The sequence below is a fragment of the Thunnus thynnus genome, chromosome 7, assembly GCF_963924715.1.
Source record: "Thunnus thynnus chromosome 7, fThuThy2.1, whole genome shotgun sequence".
NCBI lineage: Eukaryota > Metazoa > Chordata > Actinopteri > Scombriformes > Scombridae > Thunnus > Thunnus thynnus.
The window spans coordinates 15,459,562-15,478,585 of record NC_089523.1 but is presented as its reverse complement, the minus strand read 5'-3'; the positions used below and the strand labels follow the sequence as shown (position 1 = coordinate 15,478,585).

The 19,024-nt window shown below is 38.7% G+C and overlaps 1 protein-coding gene across 3 annotated transcripts in view; it reads left to right on the top strand.

Moving 5' to 3' along the window:
- pdgfd (platelet derived growth factor d) overlaps positions 1 to 19,024 on the top strand; it is a 62,826-nt gene that overhangs the window by 21,537 nt on the left and 22,265 nt on the right. The window contains exons 2-3 of one of the 3 annotated variants that reach the window (XM_067594562.1): positions 12,074 to 12,284; positions 14,487 to 14,664. In XM_067594562.1, coding sequence (XP_067450663.1) covers positions 12,074 to 12,284; positions 14,487 to 14,664 — 389 coding nt within the window. Of the gene's footprint in view, positions 1 to 12,073; positions 12,285 to 14,486; positions 14,674 to 19,024 lie in introns of all 3 variants that reach the window. The other 2 variants (XM_067594561.1, XM_067594563.1) reach the window with 2 other exon arrangements.

The following is a 19,024-nucleotide window of genomic DNA, read 5'->3' as shown; positions in this document are numbered from 1 at the left end:
CACACACACACACACACACAAACACACACACACAGGCCTTGAGCTAACATTTAGCCAGATGGAAAAGGCTTTGGTTATTTCTCATGGGTGGAAATACTCTGAGGGTGCAAGTACAGCTTCCCGCATCAACAACCAATACCCACACATAGACCCACACAAACATAGACCCATATATAGTGATGAACAGATGTGCACATGCAAACCTACTTTACACACATAAACAACCAAAGACATAAACACACACACACACATTCACGCGTGCACACACAGTGTTTAGCAGCAGTTTTGCTGCTAATGGGCAATGTTTTACACTCTGTTGCCAAACACAGATGAATAAACAATTCAGCAGATAACTGGGAAGGATAGAAAATGGGGCTGTAAAAACAACAACAATAATAGTAATAATAGAGTTAATTTTTTTTTTCTTTTTGAAAGCGTAACAACACCAAAATTAAGTTTTATGGTAATAAACTTCTTTTTATTACTTGTCTCAGATAGAATAAAACAAACAATACATAAAAATCTGTCTCAAAGCGCCACCTAAAAGATTGTATTAAGACATGTCATCAGTGAAAGAAAACACTCAGTATAAAAGCAGATTATTGAAGGTGTGGCCAATCACTTTGAAAGATCATGATCCATGCTCATTTTCAAATGCAACGCTGCTGAAAGGGATCAGATTTTGAGCAGGAGAGTTGATCTGTGAATTGGAGCCTACAGTTTTTTGCTTTTTTGGTGTTTGACATTCATTATTTATAAGTTTTGTGTTTCTTTCCTACTGTGACTTTGCCAGAACTGCAATTTAGAGTTGTGGTTGGAGACAGCTGGCACATAGCTACTGATGTTAACAAGAACATGAACAAGATATTTGATATTTGAAGAAAACACAACACACGAACCTGAGTTATGGTCAGTGTCAGTGTCAATGTCAGTGTCCCCACACTTCTGCGTTGTCACACTATGTAGCCACAAGGCTGAACAGATGTTTACCTTTCACTCCTTGGTTAACCTTTTAAAACATGCTGGAATAATAACTTTATTTATGAACAAGATATTTGATATTTTAAGAAAACACAACACAAGAACCTGAGTTATGGTCAGTGTCAGTGTCCCCACACTTCTGCGTTGTCACACTATGTAGCTACAAGGCTGAACAGATGTTTACCTCTCACTCCTTGGTTAACCTTTTCAAACATGCTGGAATAATAACTTTATTTATATAGCGCTTTTCAAAAACAAGTCACAAAGTGTTTTACAAAGACATAAAAACCAGATGAATTACCACATAAATAATAAATAAATATAGAATTGTTACAATAATAATGACAAGCGAGGTATGAATTACTAAAACACAGTAAAAACGAGTAAAGTAAAAACAGAAGAATAACTGATTCAAGAGAAAGCAGTTCTGAAAAAGTACATTTTTAAGAGAGATTTAAAAGAAGACACAGAGCTAGGAGACCTCTGCCAGAGGATCTCAGGCTTGTAAGGGGTTAGTAAGTCAGGGGCCAACTCCAAACGCGCTTTAAAAATAAACATTAAAATTTCAAAATCAATTCTAAAGCAGTATAGAGATGCTTAAATCGGTGTTATGTGGACTCTTCTATTGGATTCTGTGAGAAGTCTCGCTGCGGCATTTTGAACTAGTTGAAGTTTGGAGAGGTTGTATCAAGTGAGACAGGAGTACAGTGAGTAATAGTAGTCTAGGTGGGATGTAATGAGAGCATGGATAAGTTTCCAGATTCTTAGTGGATAAAAAAAGATCTTATTGTTGAGATATTACAAAAATTAGACAATTGGAAGGGAGAGTCTTGGCAAAATCTGAGGGTGTAGCTGTAGCCCACTTACTCTTGAAGTCAAATATCACTGTAGGTGATTGGTAGAGCTACTGTTCATCCAAGCCATATCCAGATTTACTCAGCATTCTCACTAACTGCAGTATGAATAAATTGTCAAAAATAATCTAATTTTGTTCACAAACTACTGTTTTGTTACATTATATTATCATCTTTCCCTTTCCAGATACCCTTCTTTAACATTCAAACAATACTGGGATTGGTTTCATTACTCCCTGGTCAAATTTACTCTGTCTGCTTAGAAGTGAATTTCTCTTTTCCTTAATTAACTGTCACGCAAGCTAAGACTGTTTTAATTTATTAAATCGATGCAATAATTTGGTTTCACCTGTAAACTAACTTTATAGTCTTAAAACACATCTAAACCCAATCCACAGCGGTTGAAAGCATCTCTTTTTTTATAGATAGAAACTGGGAATGCCACCACAAATGAGAACAGCAGCACTGCGTATCTCTGGGGAGTTTTTCACAGCTGAAAGTGCATGTATTAGGTAGAGTATGTGTCCTGTTAGCTAGTGTTAGGGCTTATGAGAATTCATTTTGAGAAGATGAAAGTCAGACAGGATATGTTAGACAGGGGATGGCAGATGTAGGAAATGGGGTTGCCTTGTTATAGGTAATGTCCTGTGGGATTGTGTTTCTGAGTGAGAATGTATCATATGCAATCTGTCACTCAGGAAAAATACTGTTTAGTTTGCACGGAGTAGAGAGCTGGATTTTAAGGGGTGAAGTTTAATATCAGGAAAGTGTTTGCACTCCTGTGACTTCACCAAAAACAACTTTTAATGGAGAAAGAAATACAAAGTTTTACATCTTCATGATCAGTTCTGTTCTCGTGACTTCAGTACTGTCTCCACAGAGCTATTTTGTAGGTCTTTGATGCAATCTGGTTGCTGGGTGATTGGAGTGTGATTGGTACTTGGATCAGAAATAGATCTCAGAGCCATGTAGAACATCACACCCTGGCACTGGAGGTGGGAGAGCCAAGTTTAATTAGTGAGAATTTACCCACATACATCCTGGCACACATGCTTCCATGCAAATACACACATTCAATCAAGAACTTTTACTGAGAACTTGGCACGTGCACAAACACATTTTCATTGGCCCCACGCACACACACACACACACTACACCAAACCACGCAGTCACGCAGCATCATTGTCACAGTTATTTAAGTGTCAGATCAGGAGTCTGAAAGCTTAATTGCCAGTGTCAGATATTGTGTGTGTGAGTGTATTTAAATCTAGGAGTGTGAGTCAGACTGTCGAAGATATTATCAGCACCAGTGACATCATCTAATTTCTTGAGATTGCAGAACTTAAACTTTCCGTCAAGTTTGGAAGAGATTATTGTTATGTGACTGGTTTAGAACACAGATCCTGTAAACACACCATATAATAAGACTGATGATTTTGTGGCTTTAATTGATTTGAGTTATGTGCTGTGATCTTATGTTGCAAAGATTTTTCAAAAATGCAAAAAAATACAACCGTAGCAAATTTGGATACATTTTTAAAGGTGCCACTGCCTACCTTTTGTTATATGCTCCCGGCAAGTCAAAAGCCAGGGCCTCAACCTGCTCTGAACTGTTGTTTTCTACCTGACATCAGATCACCATGCATGCCCACAAACGGCTGTCTATTCTGTAGCCTTGGTTTCTAAGGTTGTTGCTAATGTTTTTCCATGTGTCGCTTGCTTTGTCCACTTGCATATTTCGGATCAGATTTTGGCTTGAACATATACAGTAGTATTTGAGAAGTTGACATTTTGAGTAAAGAACAAGAAAAAGTAGTGAAATCCTACTACTATAGTTTGTTTCATAGTTTGTTCACATAGTCACTCGAGCAGTGGGAAGTTGGCCATGACACAGCTTCTGAAAGCTAACCAATTAGATCGGAGTGGGCTCATTTGGAGGGCGGGGCTTAAAGAGACAGGAGCTAAAATAGCCTGTTTCAGACATGCTGAACTAAGGGGCTGCATAAAGGGCCAGTGTAAGATAAAAAAGTTTTTTGTGCAGCAAATCATGCAAAGATATACCTGTAGAGCCCCAGGTTAAAAATGTAGACCTAGAAATGTGAATATTATGTCCCCTTTAAGACTAAAATTAGTTGCAGTTCATTTAGAAACAGTAGACTCAGTATTCATCCAAAATAAGAGATCTGCATGGAACTGTTTATTCAATCCTTCACCTGCTTGTTTGCCACAGAATTTTGGACCATTACCAACCACTCATGAAAATGCACCATCCCACTCCTGCCCTCTCCTTTAAACATTTTGATCACTCCCACCTGCAACAATGCTTTCAACCGAGAATCTGTCTGCTCCATCCCACTGGGAAAATAAATACATACAAAGCCCATATGGATTTTTTTAAAATCTAAGCTTCAGCTTAATGCAGTGAGAACTATAAGTGGATAAAGACACAGATTGTCTCTCTGTTTCTCTGATGCTTTTTGTCACTTCCCTCAATAAGAGATACAAACCAGATGCTGGAACATCAGGCACCAGAGCAGCAGTGGTAGTTACTGTGGGCAAGCGAGACAGACAAATTAAACTGAAACTATTTGGTAACATATTTGGAGGCGATTTACTGGAAAAACATATCTTTACATGCATAGTTAAGCCCAGTAATAACAGCCTCTCATATTTTTTTTATATTTAATTCATCCTGTGCCCATCCAGTGCAGTGATATGATTTTGTCAGTGAAGCTGACATTTGTTGATATATTGAGCACATTAAAATAAACCCTCCATGTTGTAGTACAGAGACAAATAACCAGACAAAAATGTGTCAGTGTCCTAACTTCAAGAAAGCACTTTGTACCCCACTGAGCCCCCAACATATGTGTTGAGTGCTTCAGGATGCTGCTCAATCCTGATTTCATTTCAGCCCTTTATCCAAAATCACAGACAGACTAAATATCCCCATTAGTTTCCAGCACTGCAAATTCTCAGGATTGGATCCTTAATCGAAATCTCTGCGCTCATCATTGTATCATTTGCATTAATTTGCATTGGTGTCATTGACATCGCTGCATGATTTATAGTAAGGTCAATGGTGTGACTGAGGAACAGCATCCAAAAGAGCTGGGTGCTGCTTGAGCAAATCTGCATATTTTGTCATTTCTCATTTTAGTATCTTCCTTCTTCTTAATGCTTTCTGTCTTTCACTCACTCTTCACCCTCACACAGACACACTCGCACACACCTGTGTTCATGCAGCATAATTTAGAAACATTGTAGAAAAATTTAAAGATCCCCTCCAGAAAGTTTTTAAAGATATATAAAATACTCTGCTTTGAATAATAATTTGTGTATGGTCTGGTTCTCCACAAAAAAGTTCAGTTAACTAGTTAAACTTTTTTAAAATTGCATGTACTCCTTCCTCTTCATTAAGAATTCCAGAGTCGATGAATATGCAGATATTGTTCATTTCAAAAGTTTAATTGCTGGATACAAGATTTCTCCTACTTCATTAAAAAGTCCATTCTCAGAGTATGTGCACTGGAGACTTCAAGTTTCCATATGACAAGAGGGTTTTCAGACCTGCACTTTGTAGTCCAGTTAAATCGATTAATTTTCCCCCTTGGCACAATTTATTTGGCCAGGTCTGAACACAGTATTCATTCTTGGGTGCGTGCCAACACAAGCGGTCCCAAGCGAATACTCGAACAGTTTGTTTGTGGCAGGAATGTGATCTGACCTTGATCTGATCCAACTACTAGGCATAGTCTGCGAGTTTGAGCTAAACAGCTCCTGTAGCCAGGTATGCTTTGCATACTGGAATGTGTATGAGCAAATTTAACAGCTGCTAGCAACAAGCCGGATAATTAATTGAGGTCTGACATGGACTAGCGCCACGAAGAACAGTATTTGGCCAGAGGACCTTCTACAGGGCCTTATTCCTGTGTTTATGTTCTTGCTCCTGCCCCAGACACATCTGATCAATGAGCAGAGTGAATGTTCTCATGTGGCTTGTAGTGATGCATTTTGGTTCACTTTTTTTTTTTGTTTGAAAACGAACAGACTAAGGGGAAAACACACCAAGTTTACCAACCTATGTACTGATTTGAACTGGAGCAAACAACCTCTAGGTTTGAAAATGTGTTAAGTTGTGTATGGGACCAGGATTGGCTTCCAATGTTAATAATTAAAGAACAGAGACAAGAAGTACTATTTGAAACTAATGCATGAAGGAGTAAGTTGGGGAGAGTTTATATTTTCTCTTTTTACATACTCCCATCCAGGTAAGTCAAAGGTCAGTGTCAGCTATAGAGCTGCAGCCTTGAATCTGTAAAGGATTTGAGGTTGGCCAGAGACCCTCCAGCAGGTTGGATAAGGAAATATTGAATTTGAATCCAGGTTATTGTGCAGCAAGTCATTGAACCTCTAGGCTTCATACTACCCCCTGATCATTTTATTTTTTCACAGTAGTAGCAGTAAAATCCTAAATGTCATGCAAACATCACAAGCAAGATGATATCATATGACCTTTAAAGAAACTCATTAGTTCTGTTATTTTATTGTTTGTTTGTTTGTGTTTTTTTTTTTAGTTACAATTTTTAATTTCAGTTTCAGAATTTTAAACACAGAACATACAGTATATGAGACAAAACTGTGAGGAGTACATGAAACCTTGTATACTTGTCACAAGTTCAGAGTTATGCAAATGTGGATATAGTGGCCACGTGCACAAATACATTGGCATATGAATTCACAAACATTCAACCCATGTACACATACAAACACTGACAATGTCCCAGTGCCCACTCAGACCCTTATCAAAGTCTTTCAGTAAACAGGCTGCTTTCTCCATGTTAAAGAAGTCTAGTTAATCCTCCAGCCCTGACTCCCTTAAGAAGAAAGCTGGCTGGCTTTTGCTCCTTCGATTTGAGAAGTATCAATCTCTTAAGTGAAGGGCAACCTAATGCCCAAAGGCGTGTATTCATGGGATAGTTATATTATCAGGGTTTTTTGTTTTGTTTTGTTTTTTTACCCAAAATGCATATGGTAGGAGAGAGAGGAAGATCAACATCTAAAATCTCTGACATCGTGGCATGCACTTCTAACCACAAATATTTCACAGCAGGATAGTCCCATAACAAATTCATAAATGAATCATGACTACCACAATTATGCCAACACAAATCAGAGGCATTTACAGTCATCTTTACTAGTCTGACAGGAGTCATATATGCTCCACGTAGAATCTTATATTGAATGATCTTGTATCTAACACATTTGGATAAACGTATGACCAATCTCCATATCGAGGCCCACTGTGAGCATCCAAGTGATGCCAGGGTTATATTCTTATGTTGGGCCAGAATCAACTTTTTCAACTACTCCCAACTGCCCACTTGATAATGTTCCTTGTATGCCAATGACAATGGATACCTTGTGTTATATGAGACGTAGTAGTTAAACAAATCCGGAACTCCTAGGCCCCCTTTAGTTCCTGGTATAATTATTTTTTTGTATGCAATTCTGGGTTTATTTTTGTTTCAAAGGAACTGAGTGAAGAGGGAACGTATCTCTTTGAACCAGCTGTCAGGAACCTTAAGAGGAATAGAAGAAATTATGTATGTAAGCCTAGGTAATATGTTCATTTTCAAAAATTCAGCTCTGGCCCATGGAGATAGTGGTAAAGCTGTCCATCTATTAATGTCATCCTTCACTGCATGGAGGATAACAGGACCGTTCAGACTGAATATTTTGGCTACAGGGGATATAATATTGATTCCTAAATAATTAATTCCATTCATTTGCCACAAAAAAGGTGTACTCTTGAGATCAGACCTATAGGTATGGGAATTGAGAGGTATTACCTCACTTTTATTCCAGTTAATCTTATACCCTGAAAATCTTCAAAAGGTATTGATTAACTGCTGACAGACAACTGGTGGTAAGGAACTGGTCTACTGAGGGTAATATGTCATCATGTTCAATTTATAATTACATTTCATGTAGGTTCACACCATGTATATCCACTTTAGCACGAATCATATAAGCTAAAGGCTCAAGAGTGAATGAATCAAAAGTAGGAGACTGACAGGGCATCCTTGCCTTACTCCACGTTGAAGAGGAAAAGACTCTGAAATGAGGCCATTAGTCCTGAGTGATAAATGCGGGGCACAGTAAAGGGCCTTAACCCAAATAATGAACCTTTGACTGAAGCCAAACTTTTTAAAAGTATAAAACAGATAAAGCCATTTGATTCTATTGAACAGCTTTTCTGCACCAAGTGATGCAGCGAAAGCCAGCTTGTCAAGGGAATCTGCACCCAGTAATACATGAATGAGCCTCCACATGTTGTTCAAGTTCATCTATATGGACTATGGATGGAACTACCCCTTCCAAACGAAGAGTCACTGCCTTTGCCAGTATCGGAAGGCTTAAGGGCCGGTAGTTCCCCACTTGTCTTGGATCTTTTCCTGGTTTGGCAAAAGGCATATGATGGCTTTACACGTAGAGGGTGGCATAGATTCACATTCAACAGTCTCTTCATACAGTAAAAGTGGAATGGGGAATATCTGCTTTTTAAAGCATTTGCAAATTTCTGCACCAAATCCATCCTCACCAGGAGTTTTCCCAGAAGCCATTTTCATAATTGCAGTTTCAATATCTGAATGTCTTAAGGGGACATCCAACAACTGTTTATCTATCTCACTGACAGACGGCAGATCCAAATGCTCAAAGAACTCATTCATTTCCCCATTACTAACCTTTCTCTCTGTTCCTTATAGTTTTATACTGTTTAAATAAATGACTAATTATCATTACATCACATTGAAGTCTTCCATTGTCATCTCTGATTGCTGGAATAAACTGTCTGTTTTCTATTTGCTTTAGACTATTAGCTAGAATCTTGCCTGCCTTGTCACCCACCTCAAAATGAAACTTTTGTGTTTTGAATAAAGCATAAGCTGTCTCCTAATGTAACATCCCCTTCAAGTCCACTCTGGTGGCAAGAAGAGATTTCCTAAAATCTAATTTGGATGGGTCAGCCATTTGCTGTTCCTCGAATCTCCTTTATTTGTCACTTAATTGCAGATTTTTCTCTGCTTGCTTGCATTCTCAGCTGTAGAGGAGCTAATAATCCATCCTCTACAGGTGGCCTTGAAGGCTTCCCATGCAGTAGCCAAAGATGACACTGAATTCAAATTTATTTAAAAATATTCTGTAATTATGTTTCCTATGTGGAAGACATGTTGAAGACATAAGGATGTAGTCTGTAGAGTAGGAATTATGTTGGTTTTAATAGAAAGTATATTCCCGACTGTTGACGCAATTAAAATCATCCCCAACAATAAGGGGGCCCTTCATATAATAGTAGATCACAGCCTGTTCTCATTCCCAGGGCACCAAATACTGACACTTTGTCATGCCCCTTGGCATTTGTTACCGATCTACAAGACACCCATCAGCATCAAGACAAGACGCACCAGGCTTTCAACTAACTCCAATATCATTATTAGATGCCATGACACCAATGACGTCTACATTAGGTGACATTTTCCTTCTTAGGAGGAGGCGGCTTAGCATAGTGTCCTTCTTAAGCACGTGAATAGAGTTAGCCATACCGTCCTTTTTGGTTGTAAAGCCACTCCTGATCTCAGTGAGCTTTAAGCAAAATTTTTTGCCCATTTCGGGGTTTCTTCCATGGTGCTGGGCAGTGGTGATATTGTGGTGTGGTTTGGTAACAGACGTGTTTGTCTTTCTTCTTGCTGTTTTTCATCTGAGCGCAGTTAATATTAGAAGTCGTCGCTTTCCCTGTCATACCAGAGGGTTCATTGGTGATTTACAGAGTATCTTGAGTCTATTTAGTTCCTCTGGGCTCAATTTCGAAAACTTTTGTAAAGTTTAGGCAGCATAGCCATGTCTAGTGCGCCATCGTCGTCAATCATCTCGCATTAGCTCACTTACTAACTTGTCCAGCCAGTTGAGAGAAAGCCAAAGCCAAATCAATATGGAACTGAAACAATTGTCAAAGCTCTACTGCAATTCAAAAGTTCATGATGTATAGAAGGTAGGATATATGAAATTGTTTCAGTGGCGAGTTCAGGTGTGCATGACAAAAACAGAGATTTTGAGTATCTGCTCTGTACTATTTGTGTATGCTGCTGTAACAACATCTATCTATCTTTATAGCCTTCATACTATGTTGTAAAATGATGTCTACTATTAAGGGATAATTCTGTATACAAAGAAATGATAACAGTACCGTACGCATAAAGACAAATTCCCTTATGAAAATAGATACACATCTCACACACACACACACACACACAGAGCTCCGTTCCCCAGCAACCTTAGTGGGTGGAAGTTCCTGACACATAAGCACTTTCATGAGTGAATGGACTCACACAGTCAGGCTTCTGATCAGCAGAGGAAGAATCCCATTACAAACAAACTCTGCCCCAACACACACACACACACACACACACACACACACACACACACACACACACAAATATGCACACACACACACATTCACATCAGCATAACAGCTAATAACTGGAAGTACACACCCTTTCTCTAATACACAATACATGTACACACACATACTTAGGTACAGTGTTAATTGCTGAAGCCAGATTTTGCAGAACAGTGTGACTACAGAAGAACGTTGAATGACCGATGAGACAGGATCATTGAATGACGCAAAGAAGAAAACCGTAACGAGAGGGAAGGATGGGATGAGACAGGAGGGTGGAATGACGGGGGTTTGCAGTGAAGAGGTGGAGAGGGCCAAAGCTTCATCATCATCTCCCTGGGGTGCAGGGTATAGTGCCTTGATTATGCATTCAGCTCTCTCTTCCTTGCAAAAACCACACACCCCTCAGAAAAAAACAGCCCTGTCAGCCTACTTCAGCACACAGTCTGACCTTCTGAGTGTATGTGTGTGCGTGCATGTGTGAAAATTTCCCTCGTTTTTTAGAAAGTCATCAATAAAATGATGAGGCCAATTAATTACATTTTGTAATACCGATGAACAATTATTATGCTTTACACGCTACTTTAGAAAGTACCATTTGTAGCACCTTTTGTAGAAGAAGTCAGTAAAGTAATAAAGCTAATAATCACTGGCCATGATAGCTAATAGATCCAAGACAATTTCTTTTTAATTTTCTTTTTGCAGATTCTTAAGGTGGTTGGTGGTATACATTATCATGTGCGTACTTTATTTTAGAGAGAGTGTGTGTGTGTGTGTGTGTGTACGGTTGTATGGGTGCATAGTGAGCTAGTAAAGTAGACTGACCATACCGACTTTATTGGGGACATTCTGTACAGTATTTTGTCTGTTTTGGCATAGCAGTGTAATGTTCCTTTATTGTAAAGACTGACACTGTTATTTACACATACTATAAGTATTTTTACGCAAAGCACAACATGTTTTACATGCTGCATTCCATGTACAGTACATACCATGCATGCTTTCTTTGCTGTGTTGACAATACTGTATATTTTACAATGGTTTAGTTCCAGACTGACAGTGGTGATGTCAGACTGTGCATCAGTTGATCCAAAACAAGATATCTCAACAGCTGCTGGCCAGAGCACTACAAGGCAGGGTATAAATTAGAGCTGCAACTGACACATTATTTTTATTATCAATTAGCCTCTTGATTAATTGACTAATAGTTTGCGGCTCTAAAGAGTGTGAATATTTGTGGTCACCAGAGAATGATTCCTAATTTCAGGAGGGCTAGTTTTTCTTTGTATTAGCTGCCTGTATTCATGACTGAATATGAATGTGATTTTTTTGTTGACCCGTTGACTTTATCTCTAGAACCATCATCAGGGAAAATTTTCCACTCATGCACAAGAAATATCAAAATATAACAGGTGTGAAAAGGTCACACTTTGGAGCAAGGAAAGACACAAACACACTCATGGACATCCTCAAAAACATGTTCAACAGATCCTTGCACATACAGAACAAGCAATTTGGAAGACTGGACTTAATGGGTATTCTCACCTTGTACCTCTATCCTTTATTTTTGAACTAGATATGTAAAAACCAAAAAAAAATTTGTGTGCATTGTTTGTCTGTGTATGTGTTTGTGCTTCTGTCTCTGTGCCAACATCCATTAAAGGCCACTTGATGTTTTTACATGTGGATTTGCATATTATGTGCATGTCAACAAGCTGCTTTGCTTGTGTCTATTTATTACTGGACTAACTAACTGATTAGTTGTAACCACTAACAGACAGCAATCGCCTCACCACAGACTTGTACCGCAAAGAGGAAAACATCACGGTAACACCGGTGGGTGGAGTCATCCACAGCCCACGCTACCCCAACGCTTACCCACGCAACCTGCTGTTGTCATGGAAACTGCTGTCACCACCAGGAAGCCTCATACACTTGGAGTTCGACGGACACTTTGGCCTGGAGGAGGCTGAGAACGGAGCGTGCAGGTAAAACATGACATACAGAAAGACCGAAAAGGAACAGAGTGAGAGGGGAGTAATAGGATTTAGAGGAGAGAATGAGAACAGAAGATATAGATTAGTGAGCAGGATGACATAAAACACCTTCAGAAAAAAAGACAAAACGAGAGAAGGACAATAACTGAATGATGGGAAAGAAGGATAGAGGTACGGAGTACAAAGGGGAGGAAGCATTGATGAATAACAAGGGACTGTAAGGGAGAAAAGTCAGATGAAAGTAACAGTGATTAAAGACAAGAGAAAGATCCAGCAAGTGAGAGAAGGAATGATTGAGAGGATGGTTTGGAGTGACAAAGAGAAGAGGAAAAGTTTGAGTAAAAACTGAAAAGACGTACAACAGTAAAACATGTAAAAATTATCTTATCATGTATGCACATTAGCACACCAACAATAAACTATGATTTAAAGGATGTGAGAGAAAAGAATATAAAAAGCTGAGGGGGTGGTATCACTTAGTTGAAGTGTGCTTTCTTGGCAAGAAGTATAAGAAGTTTGTCCTTGAGGGTTGAGGGGAGAAAATAGACTTTTTAATCCCCACATGCAACTCAGCTGTCTTTGTAAGCACTTTGCTGAAAAGACAAGGGGGAGCAGCAGGGGGAAAAGAGGGGGAGGAGAGATTTGGAAAGGTAAGAAGAGGGAGAGAGGAGCTTTGCTTGGTTTTTCAAATCTTGTATGTCACATTGACTTTGTGTGTGTGTGTATTTGTGTGTGTTTTTGATAGATGGACTTACTAGTTGACTGGGGGATTGATTGCTGAAACGTTGAGTCAAAGTTATTCTAAACATTTCCCTCCAAAATACTTGTTTTCAAGGACTTTGGCAGAGTGGTATGAGAACACAACATAAATTTGTCTCAAATTTGTCCTAAGACCCTAAAACTAACCTAAACAGCACTTTAGAGTATCAGAAGGAACTAAATGTGCACTATGTCTTTAAAGGAAAATTACAGTTTTTTACAAATTCGGTCTTTTTTGTTGTTTTGGCCATCATTTTTTGATAACACATTACTCACCAATAATGAGTAATCATGGAGATATGGAAACACAGCAGTATGGCCCAAGTCTGATGTGGCAAGAAATATGAGCAGTTAGGCTATCAGACAAGTTGAAAATAACACAGCAGTTTAGCCATATTTTTTAAACCTATAAAGGAATAGTTTAACATATTGGGAAACACACTTATTTGTTTTCTTGCCAAGAGCTTGATGAGAACATCGATCCCACTTGGGATGCTGGAGCTAGCAGCCAGTTAGCACAAAGACTGGAAATGGGGGGAAACAAGTAACCTGGCTCTGTTAAACGGTAACAAAATCTGGAGAACTAGCAATTCTAACAGTCACCAATTAACACTGTACAGTATATCTCATGTGTTTAACCGTTACAAGAACCAAAGTGTAAATATGACAAGTTGTGAGAGGTTATGTGCAGAGCGATTTCTTGGCTGGGAGCAGTGACTTCCCATAACATGCTATAACATGTCAATTAGTGAGCTTAAGAGGAGCTGGTAGTCACATTTTGTTACCTTTGGACAGAGCCAGTCTTTGTGTAAAGCTAAGCTTTAGCCTGGCTGGAGCCTAATACTTAAAGGACACACATGAGAGTGATATCGATCTAACTCATGGCAAGAAAACAGATAAACATATTTCTCAAAATGTTCCTTTAATTTGGACATAAAACTGAGAGAAAACACAGTAGATAATAATCCTTTAATGCACAGAAAAAACTGTCTGTGTGTGTAACTACTGTGAGTATGGAAGATCATAGTTGTCTGTAAACTGTGATAACTGTGATGAATGTTTATGGTGGATAGTTTGGGTCATAATTTTACCATTCACCTTGGTTTCTACTCAAAAATGTTTGGCCAGCCTGGGTTGGATGTTGTGTAAAACCTGTATGATCATCAGTTTGCTTGTTTCCGGCCCCACTGCATTCCTACATCTCAATTAAGCAGTTAACTTGGTGAGTGCAATGTTGTCGTTACCCAAAAAATGAAAACCTTTCCCAACTTTTCCATTTGTGAGACAGAAACATTCATCTGTTCATGTTTTTCTTCAGTTTCAAAATCTCACCTTTTACATTTTATTGACATGTTCAGTGTTTATCATCTGTCTTTTTCTCATTCTTTCCTCCCACACATTCATCTGCCTCTCTATCTCTATCTCTCACTCCAGGTATGACTTTGTTGAAGTGGAGGACCAATTGGAGACCAGCACTATAATTTGGGGTCGCTGGTGTGGGCAGAAGGCACCGCCTAGCCTCAACTCCAAAACCAACATGCTCAGAGTCACCTTCAAGTCTGATGATTACTTTGTTGCAAAGCCGGGATTCAAAGTCTACTACTCGCTGCTGGTGAGAGAGGTACTTACACTAAGACACACACACACACACTATAACACACACACACAGCTGACGATGAATCATGAGCTGTTATATGGGACACAGCTTAAAGTTTTTATTATATTTTTTGTCACGTTGGGTTCAGTTTGAGTACCACTGCAATACTCCAGATAAAATGTTTCTTTCACTCTTTTACCTCCACTTGACAATAAAGGATAGAGATAGGATGATGGGGGGGGGGGGGGCAATAGATGGGCAACCCAGTCTCATGGCAGTTTGTGAAATAATCACAAAATTGAATCTATAGATTTGTGCACATGGGCACGAATTTTCCATTTTTTTCAGGACACTAAGCACAACTTTCAAACTAATTTCAATTGGAATATCTTTTGTGCCTTTTTTTTCTGTCAGTCAGCAATCTGGAGCACAGAAGCTGTACTGTTTTTTGTCACTTGTTATCTTTTTTTAAAAACTATAACTACTACATTACTCAACATTTAATCATGAGATTTTCTCCTTGTTTTTATTTCTTTATTTGAATTTTATCAGTCCACCTTAGTCTGGTGGGCGGACCAGAAGACCTGCCACCTGGAAGTATTTTCCTCACTATCACTGTGTTATGATTTTCTTTTAATATCTTTAACATTTCTAAGCACAAAAACACAAAACTGTCCTTGATAACTCTGCAATATGAGAGGTTAAGGTTAAGGCCATCAATTTTAATTATTTTTCCTTCAATTCTGAAAAGAAAGGGGTTTTTTTGTCAGTTTTCAATTGTGGCATCGGCTGCATTACACATGAGCCTCATTCACCATTATTCCAAATAAAATACATTCATTTGAAAGTCATGCTTAGTGTCACCAAAAAAATGGAAAGTAGGTGTACGACTCAATTTCATGACTATTTCACAAACTGTCATGAGACTGGGTTGAGATGGGCACAGAGGAAGGGAGAGGGGGAGGATCTAGTAACAACATTCTGTCAAAATTGGCAAAAATTGACATTTGGTTATTCCTTCTAAAAATACGAATGGTTCGAACCACTCAAATATCTATTTTTGCGTATTATGTCCTACGGCATAAGGGCAAACCTACACAACGAGAGACATAACTACATAATTACATAAACATAATATATATAATAATAATAAAATAATGTCATATACCGTAAAACTTCATTTAAATGCCGTAGACCTCTCTCTCTCTCTCTCTTTCTCTCTGTGCACCATGGTTGGTGCTAAACTGAGAACGCACTGTCTCTCACAGTGAGATCAAAGGAATGATTCGTAATTAATGTTATTCAATAGCCTAACTTTTAAAAAGGTTAGGTAATATTCATACTGGTCACCAAAATCTGAAGTATTTCCAAATGGAGCTTTTTAGATCGCTCAGAGTGCAAATCATTCGCTCTAGCCGAGTTAGGTTGTGAACTCTCTGCCATCATTACCACATGGTTGTTGTTTAATTATTTGCAGGTTTCAGCTTGACATACATTTCATTTTCAATCAATGAGAGTGATGTTGTATGACTCCTGTCTGTCATGCAGTGCATTCAGTGCAGCAGCCCAGGCCCAGGCGAGAATTCGCAAGGCAGACAGCAGCAGCAGTAGTGCTGCTTTTTTTCGCAACTGAATATTAATTTTCACAATCAAATATTGTTTTGGGGGGATTTTTTTACAAGTTGATTATATAATCGAATTAATAATATTCGTTGACAGCCCTATAACACTGTCGATAAAATGCCAAAATGTATTAGCCGACTGTTCTTTTTTCACACGTCCATTTGACAGTAAAGGAGAGATGGAGGGATAGGGGAAGGAGGGCAGGAGGAAGGGAGCAAGGATGAGAAAATGTTCTCTTAAAGGCTGTCAAATGAACAGTTAAGGAGATTATCTTTGTCATTCTGTCAAGAAGAGGAAAGAAGAAAGAGAGGGACTCAGATTTGAAGATGTTCTCCAGCCCTATAATCAGAGGGGAAAGGGGAAGAGAAAGAGCAGCAGAGAGACAGAAAGGCATTTAAAGATGTTCCCTGGCTTCCTCTTTCATGAGTGCAGAGGAGAGGGAGAGGGGAGAAGACACGGCATCACAGACGGGGTTGAACTGCTGGCATTGCTTATTATCTGAGGGGAAAAAAAGAAGAAAAAAATGGTATGAGCACAGATGGAATAAAGGGCAAGACAGAGAGAGAGAAATACTGTGTTTGCAGATGATCTTTTGCTTTCATGTAGTCATTTTCACATAAAAGCCCCTGTGAAAACATTTACCCTGTCTATCCTCATGATCTGCACTGAAAGCTCAACACATTATCAACAGAACCTCATTTGGGCACTGTAGTTTCAATCCTGTCTCCTAGAAATTCATTTATTTACAACTAAGTTGCAAAAGCAAATCAATTTGAATGAAACTTAATGGAAGCAAGATCATATTTTCTAGTTACATAATGAGGGAATGTTGCTGTAATTTTTCAATGATTCTGTTTAGACACAGGCAGCACTTGGTTACATTTAGGAAAAGATCAGGGTCTTGTTTTAGTACAGAAAAAGTCTGCAATGACTTGAGGCACAAGACACAATGTATTTATTAACATTTAACCAAAATCACAATTGTTCACTAACCTTAACCAACCTTTTGTAATCTTTTGTCGTCTAAACAAAACCACAGACATGAGTCAGAATGAGAAACCTGTTCTCCGGTGTCATAGTCATGCACTTTGTAAGCCCACCATCTGCTGCAAGACATAGAAGTAGTGCTTCATTCACTACTAGTTGATAATCAATCAGTCAATCAAGAGAAAATTAAATGCCGACTATTCTGATAATTGATTAAACGTTTCATTAATCCATTCAATCGTTTGAGTAATGAGTCATTTTCTGAGTCAGTTCTCTGGTTCCAACTTCTTAAATGTGAATATCTTCGGGTTGTGGACGATTGGTCGGGATAAATGAAGACCTTTTAGTTTTCATCTTAGGCTTTGAGAAACCGTAATTGACATTTTTCACAATTTTCTGACATCTCATAGATGAAACAAGTAATCACGTAATCAAGATAATTATCCACAGATTAACCAATAATGAAAGCAATCGTTAGTTGTGGCCTGAGTTCACTCAGAAAAACATTGCTTTTGAACATTATCCAGGCAGTAATTGCATTTGAACATTTCAAGTTGCACAAAGCATCAAATAAAAGCCAAAAATTACCGTTGTTTAGTCACATTTTTTCCAATTGAAGTCAGACAACAGGATTGCAGTGGCATCTCTAGCAAATAAAAAATAAAATCAAGATAATTGCAGCAATGCGGGTGACCTCAAAGTCTCACACCACGACAAATTCATATGTCTTACATTGCTATGGCAATATGCAAACGAGGAGCACAGACGGTAATAGAGGAATCTCACAGCAATAAACTGTATGTTTGAGCCAAATGAGATCTTAAATGACCTGAACCAAAAATACTACAAAGCAGCCTCATGACTTTCCAATAGAATGACAATAATGACAATGAAGTACCTCAAAATTGTACTGAAGTACAGTACTTGAGTAAATGTATTTACTTTACTTTCCACCACTGCATAAACCACCAACAACTCCCAATTACCTTTCTCTGTCTTTTCTCCCTGCCCCGCTTTGTTATTTCTCTGCATGTCAAATAATCACACCTCTGTCATTTTAAAACAGAATCCAACTCTGGAGGCTAATCACCTTATTTGATCAGTTTTACCCATTTCTCAAAGTGCTCATGCGTATGTTTGTGTCTTTCCCTGTTTCACACACGGCTTCCCTTCAGCTAGACTGGCGCAGTGTGTGTGGCTTAATTTAGTAGGTCTAATTTGTTCTCTCCAGACCTGTCGAGCAGATAAGAAGAAGGAGGCAGAGAGAGGAAAGGGAGAAGAGAAAAGCAGAGAGAGAATGAGCAGAAGCAGCATTGGAAGGAGAGAACAGGTGTCTGAGATGGTATCAGCATGTCAGCTAATGACTAAAACAATCTGAACTGAGAGAGGCAGAGAGAGAGAAGCAGTTGTGAGGTAGTGAGAGATATGAAGTGGACTGAGGCGGACTAGATAAAAGAAAAACCATGAGGCAAAGTAAAACAGCATCAGTATGAGAGAGAAAACACTGACTGGAGTCAAATGGAAACATACAAGGAAAAGAGTGAAGAGGCCAAAACAAAATGTGATTTTATTACTAGCCTAAATCCCCTCCGTGTTTTAACTAAGAACAATCCAGAACCCAAGTTTGACCTGTACAACATTATTCTTAAAAGATCTGTTGCTGTGTGTCTTGGGTCTGTCTAATACCAGATGTTGAAAAGGTATTACGTAAGCTTCGCAGAAAGCAGTCTGTGGAAATAGCCTTTATGGTATCTGTCACCTGTGA